The sequence below is a fragment of the Frieseomelitta varia genome, unplaced genomic scaffold (genome assembly GCF_011392965.1).
Source record: "Frieseomelitta varia isolate USP_RPSP 00005682 unplaced genomic scaffold, Fvar_1.2 scaffold_214, whole genome shotgun sequence".
Lineage (NCBI taxonomy): Eukaryota > Metazoa > Arthropoda > Insecta > Hymenoptera > Apidae > Frieseomelitta > Frieseomelitta varia.
In genome coordinates this window covers 314,900-321,904 of record NW_025109906.1, presented here as the reverse complement: position 1 = coordinate 321,904, position 7,005 = coordinate 314,900, and the positions used below count along the sequence as shown (strand labels likewise).

At 38.5% G+C, this 7,005-nt stretch overlaps 1 protein-coding gene across 1 annotated transcript; it reads right to left on the bottom strand.

The window, feature by feature from the left end:
- Nucleotides 1–251: 251 nt before the first annotated feature.
- Nucleotides 252–1,244, bottom strand: LOC122527251. The gene has a single exon (XM_043651253.1). The coding sequence runs from the start codon at nucleotides 1,242–1,244 to the stop codon at nucleotides 252–254; it is 993 nt and encodes a 330-aa protein (XP_043507188.1).
- Between the last annotated feature and the right edge of the window lie 5,761 nt (nucleotides 1,245–7,005).

The window sequence follows — 7,005 nt, the reverse complement described above, 5'->3', positions numbered from 1 at the left end:
ACATCGCCGAACGCGCAAGCCGCAGCTTTCCACTTGTCCTTGCCCTGATACGACACAGAAAACGATCCTCGCCCTCGTCTCGATCCTCTTTAGTCCTCGGCACTGGCGACTGGATTGAATCTGCTCGCAAGAACCACAGGCTGCAACTGTCCATCCGATTTCTCTGTCCAATTCACGAACGAATGTTGCCTCGGGACAAGAGAGAGAGAGAGAGAATTGCCAGAAATCTCGAATTTTCTCGCGCTTGTTGTTCACTCCCTCTGCAACAGCTCGTACAACGCGGCGATGTAGGTCTGCGCCATTTGAAGCGTCTCGAATTTGCTGAGTTTCCTGTCGTTGCCGAGGCTGGGCACAACGTCGCGCAGCCTATCGAACGCGTCGTTCAGGCTGTTCATCCTTCGTCTCTCGCGCGCGTTCGCCGCCAGCCGCCTCTTTCTCAACACCTCGATGCCCGGCGTGCCGTTCTTCATCTTCTGCATGCTGCCCTCCTTTGTCTTTTGCCCTGGGTAATCGATCGACGGGACATGGGCCCCGTTTTTCTGGTGGTACCTGGACGTCGTCTCGCACTTGCCGCCGTGCTGGCCGGTCGTCGCCGCGTAGCTCTCGCTTCTCGGCGCTGTGTAAGCGGCGCCCAAATAAAGAACGTCGCCCCTCTGCCCGTAAGGCAGATTGCCGTTACTCCTCGGCAAAAAACCATCGCCTTTCGCGATGCCGTAACTCTTGCCCGCGAAGAAACTCTCCTGACTCTGGCCGAAATCGCACCTGCCGCCGCCGAAGACGTTGCTCGCCTGTTGCTGCTCCATTTTCGTCGGCGGGCCAACGACGTCCGGGCTCGGTTTCGCCGGGTTCTCGCCCTCGTAAACGCTCTCCGCGCACTCGTGATTCATCCTGAACGAGTGTGGCCTCGTCGGCTCCTTCGCCATCCTCACGCTGCTCGAGTGGCCCATCTCGTGCTGTTCGTTCAACCCTCGGCAACCCTCCTGGTAGTAACCCTCGTAGAACTCGGTGAAGTTGAAGCTAGTCGTCACGTGGAAGCCACCGTTCGCCACACCGATCTCCTGGTACTCGCGATTCTGACAGTCCAACGAGCTCACGCTACCGCAGCTGCTACCCCTGGACCTCGGTGGTTGAGGGTAGATCTCCTGGTGGGTCCAACTTCGCGGATTCGACTCCGGGCTACTCGCCGACCCGTAACCCTCCGAGTCCAGCAGGTCGTACTGCTGGAAACTTGCGTACGTGGTCATTCTCGCGGAACGTCTCTCCGTATCCTCTCCGATCTTCTTCGGGCTAACTACGAGTGTGTGTGTATGTGTGTGGTATAACGTGTGTGTGTACGTGTGTTTCTTAACTTTCGACGACCACGTGATACAGTCTAGAACATAGTACACCAGAACTGTCCCTGTGTCACGGAGAAGAAGCGTCCCCTTTCAATCGACCGTCATCATCTCTCTTCTCGCGAATAACCAAACGCGGTTGACAGACGATAGGTTTGATGACTTTGGCCAAGACAGTGACCCTTAGTTAGCTGGGCCCCGGATGGATCAAACGACGATCTTGCCGCGATGCGTCATGTTTCTGATACGTCGTGAGAAACGTGAGATCGAGAAGTGACTCGATATCGCGATCCAGTTGCGTGTATGTGCTCCGCGTGCAGAAGCGATGCGTAAACTGACTTCACCTGGCCAGCAGATCTCGTGGTCTGGACCATGCTGCCCAGTTTTCTTGGGGCCCGATGGTGGGGATGGTAAGACTCCGGGGACCCACGTGGAAGGGATCGGTGGAATAGTGGAAGGGGCCCACAGGGAAGTGGGCATCCCTTTGTAGAAGCCGCGCGACCGGACACGCCCCTCGTCTTCCTTCGTCCTTCTTCTTTGCTGGGGGCTGACGAACACCACCAGCCGAAAGACGATCGACGACGGCAAAGAAAGACGCTCTGTCAAGTGGCACGCACGGTCACGGGACCAGGCGCCGCGTTCTTGACATTCGAGACACGGCAGCTAGCCGCTGCGCTCCCCGATTCTTTTCTTTTTTCTTCTCTCTCTTTCTCTCTCTCAACTCACCCTTCGAACGAGTTTTCATTTTGAGCAGAGATCTCTCGTTTCGAGCGTGTGTGTTAGAGAATTAATTACCAAAAGTGGTCAAAATGGCCAACTTGTGACTTTTTAGAGTAATTGTGCAGTTGGGCTTGCAATGATGCGTTTCTTTCTTTTGTCTCTCAACTCACCCTTCGAACGAGTTTTCATTTTGAGCAGACATCTCTCGTTTCGAGCGTGTGTGTTAAAGAATTAATTACCAAAAGTGCTCAAAATGGCCAACTTGTGACTTTTTAGAGTAATTTTGCAGTTGGACTTGCAATGATGCGTTTCTTTCTTTTGTCTCTCAACTCACCCTTCGAACTAGTTTTCATTTTGAGCAGAGATCTCTCGTTTCGAGAGTGTGTATTAGGGAATTAACAAAATGGGCAACTTGTGATTTTTTTGTAGAGTAATTTTGCAATTGGACCTATTTGCAATGTTGTGTTTTTTTTTTAGAGTTTCGAATGATTTTTGTAAAACATACGAATAAAAATTCGCGTTCATTCATCGTATTATAAATTTCTTCTTATTCCTTGCTAATTTCTTTGACTCAATTTTTATACGATTAGTCCTCGATAGTTCTAGTATTAGGGATCCGTGGACCAACATACCTGTTTTTGTGCATAGCAAAGGGCATACTTGACAATTATACTGCGGATTTTCATGCATTTATGGAAAATTTGAGGCTGTAAAAATACGAAAACAGATTGTGCAATGTAAAAATATATAAAATATAATTACAATTCTATTAATTATAATTCTACGTTCGAAGAAACAATTTTCTGTCTAGGTTCCGTTTCGCTAATGGAAAATTTAAAAATCCGCAATCTATCGATAATTTAATCTGATACAACTTCGTAAAAAAAAAAAAAAGATCATGTGACGATCCGCTTGGTCATAATTTAACATAATTGAACAGAGAAGTTAAGACTTCAAGAATATCGATTAAAACGTTGAAAGTAATTTTCATAATATTTCATGAATAACAGAAATTTCCATTTCTTTAATTACGTTTATAAAATGCACAAACATCCGATTTATTGTTAATCTTCTTGTGTTCTAAGTAAATAATTGCAGTTATTTGCTCCAACTGAAAATATGATATAGCTGGTAGTCGTTGTAAATGATTCATTTGGTGTCTCTGTAATGATGTATTGAAAATTTCACTTTGAATATTTTACCACACGTGTTCACGTGTATTTACATTCAGCCAGCACCTTTGCACAAAGTTATACTACACGCATGAAGTTTTCTTCATTCTTAATTTAAACAAAGAAAGGACGTTTTCGCAGAATGCCAAAATAAATTACGTGTCGTTGTCCTCTTTTTCTTCTCCGTCGCACACTTTACGACACTTTAAATACAGAGGGGCTGGGAAATGTGGACAAATTTGACTGGTTTATGAGGGTTGGTCCCCCATGGTGTGTACGTTCATTTTGTCTGTAAATGGTGCAGGTTCTTCTCTTTTTGTTTTCCAAATCTTCGTCTTTCATCGGACATCCTGCCCTTTGATTTAGCTTCATTCAGAGTTTAACTTCGTACTCAATGCTGTTTCACTGGTATTTAAAGTTGACTTTTTCTTCGATTTTTATTTCCTTTCTTTTCATCTTACTTTCATTATTCATAGTCGCATCGATCAATTGCATGGATTATTAACTTGGACGTGGAACTCTTACAATTTGTCATTGTTGGATTCCGTCCGTAGTGAAGTCAACAGGCTTACAATTTAGAAGAGTTTATTCCCTTACAGTCGTGGTCGTGTATGAAATAGAATGATACAGAATGATTCACAATGTTTAATGCTCTTGAATATGATCTAGAATGATTTAGAATGTTTGCTGCTTTTAATGATATAGAATGTCTCCATAATGATTCAGAATGTTATATGCTATTAATAATATAAACTGTCTCTATAATGATTCAGAATGTTATATGCTATTAATGATATAGAATGTCTCTATAATGATTTAGAATGTTTTATGCTATTAATGATATAAACTGTCTCTATAATGATTTAGAATGTTTTATACTCTTAATGATATAGAATGCCTCCATAATGATTCAGAATGTTATATGCTATTAATGGTATAGAATGTCTCTATAATGATTTAGAATATTTTATGCTCTCAAATGTCTCTGAAGCATGTCTTTATATATATTTGGTTATCATCGTCAAGTGGAAGGGAACTAACTTACTGGATTTTGCCCTTATGACTAACTTTTCACAGTTCACTTTTGTGTGGACTTGCTAGCTCATTGTTAGTATTTACATAGATTCAATATTGTCCGGGTTGGACAACATCATAAAGATTAGACTGTCTTTGAAAGCGTAATAATTTTACTTTCTTAGTTTCTTTATTTTTTTTTAGGTTGTCATCCAGGTTATAATAACTTGTTAACGTTCAGTTGATTTTCTCCACTGTCGATTGAACTTTGCACAAATCACAAGTTGAGGGATACTAGTGGACGAATATTTGACTCAAGTTTTGTTTCAATAGAGAACAAGCGATTGTCTTCTTGAAAAATTCATTTTTAATTTGTTGTGTTGGCCACGAGGATCTCCATTTGTTGTTCCAGTTTCCTTTGGTTCTCTGTTTCAAGATTAAAAAATATAAGTGTAATAGTCGATGTTCGTTTTTCTTATTCGTCAATGAATTTTCTTTTCCTTCGGGGATCCTATCTCTCGACTTAACGCATTTTCAGAGTACTTTGCACGCAGTGTCTTTTTGTCCTTTTGGTATCTAAACAGTTTCGATTTGAAAAAAAAAAAAAAAAAAAAACATAGACTTCTTGTTTCATTCTTATTTTTAGTTTGTTAATGAATTTCTTCTTTTTCACTGTTCCACTGGATAAATAATAAAAAATGCAACTCACTGCGAGTCTCTCTGCTTGCTATTCCAACTTTGTCATCGAATAATGCGCAAACAGCGAAAACGAGCGTAACAGCGGCAACGAGACGATTGCGTAACAGATTTAAAACAGAAAAGAAACTGCTTTTTTTTCCAAGTTCACTAGAACGTGTGAATTTTACGTTCCACGCGCGGCAGACGCGAGAAACAGGCTCTATTGACGAATCTTGTTGCACGCGGCTATTTTTACCAACGCAGACAGGCTACGTTGGTCCCCGTTTAGTTTGTTGTAGCATTTAGAACGACGACAACGAAGGAGAGAGAAGAAAAGATTGAAACGATCGACGTTCAAAACAGAAATTTTTGTTCCCTCTTGACGGGACGCGGCGAGATCGAAATAAATGTCGAGGTAAAAATCGATTTAACCTCGACGGCCGGCAGCCGGGTGTAAACCGGTGATTTTCGAAATCTTTCCCGGTCCCACGAAAAATTCGTGCGGGGGGCGTACCTCGTTCGTTTCCCTCCTACTTTTCGGAAAACACGAGAGTCACTTGGCAGCGTTCATCGCAAAAGGCGGCAGCTTCTTCAAGAAGTCTCATTAAGCCTCTGCTAATACGCAACAAATGAGCCGATTCCTCGTGCCCCTCGGTCTATTAACGAGAAATGAGCGCGCACGACGATGTTTAACGCCCCCCGAACGTGAGCGTTCTCATTTTTTAAAAAAGGGGTAGCGTCGTTCATGTACTGCCGACAATGAACGATGAAATGTATCAACGAATGATGGTATTTTTTTTGTGCATTTTTTAAACGGATAAATTATAAAAAAAAAGAAGCTTATTTGTCTGATCTAACACAGGGAAAAGGGGGAATGTCGATTTTGAATTTAATTATATTTCTTTATATTTATTGTAAATGTGAATTTCATATTTATTAATTTATATAATTATATTTTTTTTATATTTATTGTAAATGTGAATTTTATATTTATTAATTTATATAATTATATATTTTTTATATTTATTGTAAATGAGAATTTTACATTTATTAATTTATATAATTATATTTTTTTACATTTATTGTAAATGTGAATTTTACATTTATTAATTTATATAATTATATTTTTTTTACATTTATTGTAAATGTGAATTTTACATTTATTAATTTATATAATTATATTTTTTTACATTTATTGTAAATGCGAATTTTACATTTATTAATTTATGTAATTATATTTTTTTTATGCTTATCGTAAATATGAATTTTATATTTATTAATTCACATAATTATATTTTTTTTATATTTATCGTAAATATGAATTTTATATTTATTAATTCACATAATTATATTTTTTTTATATTTATCGTAAATGTGAATTTTATATTTATTAATTCACATAATTATATTTTTTTTATACTTTATATTTTTTATATTTTATTATTTAAATGTGAATTTTACATTTATTAATTTATGTAATTATGTTTTTATATATTTATTGTAAATATAAATTTTGGGTTTGTCAGAAGTTAGTCGTGCAAGTTAAGAAAAAGAGAAAGTGAATAATAAATAAATAATAAAGGGAATAAATAATAAAAGGGAATGCAAGAGCGTGAAGCGGCGGCATTGAACTACAAAGAGTTAAAATGTAAGTACACACAGCTTTTAAGAACATTCACGCGATAAGATACCAGACTTCGAATGGCTTAAGTTCAACTGATTTTTATTAAGCGCCAGGACGATGTGTCTCGAAGCGTTATCTCATTAATAAACCACTGAATTTTATTACAATTTTATTACGTCTGAAATAAGCATTCATAGAATTTTTGTTTGTTGTGTCTGCAGATTTGACACGACGGGCTATTGTGCGTATGTCTATCCTCAAAAATGATATAGAATAATTAAAGAAGTAGAATTTAAAATGGAATCTAAATTTCTATTCCAGACAATGTAAATTATAATAATATATAATGTATAAATTATATTATAATATATTAATTTATAATATATAAATTATAATAATATATAATATACTATAATAATTATAATTGTATATTATTATATTATAAATTAATATAAATTATAAT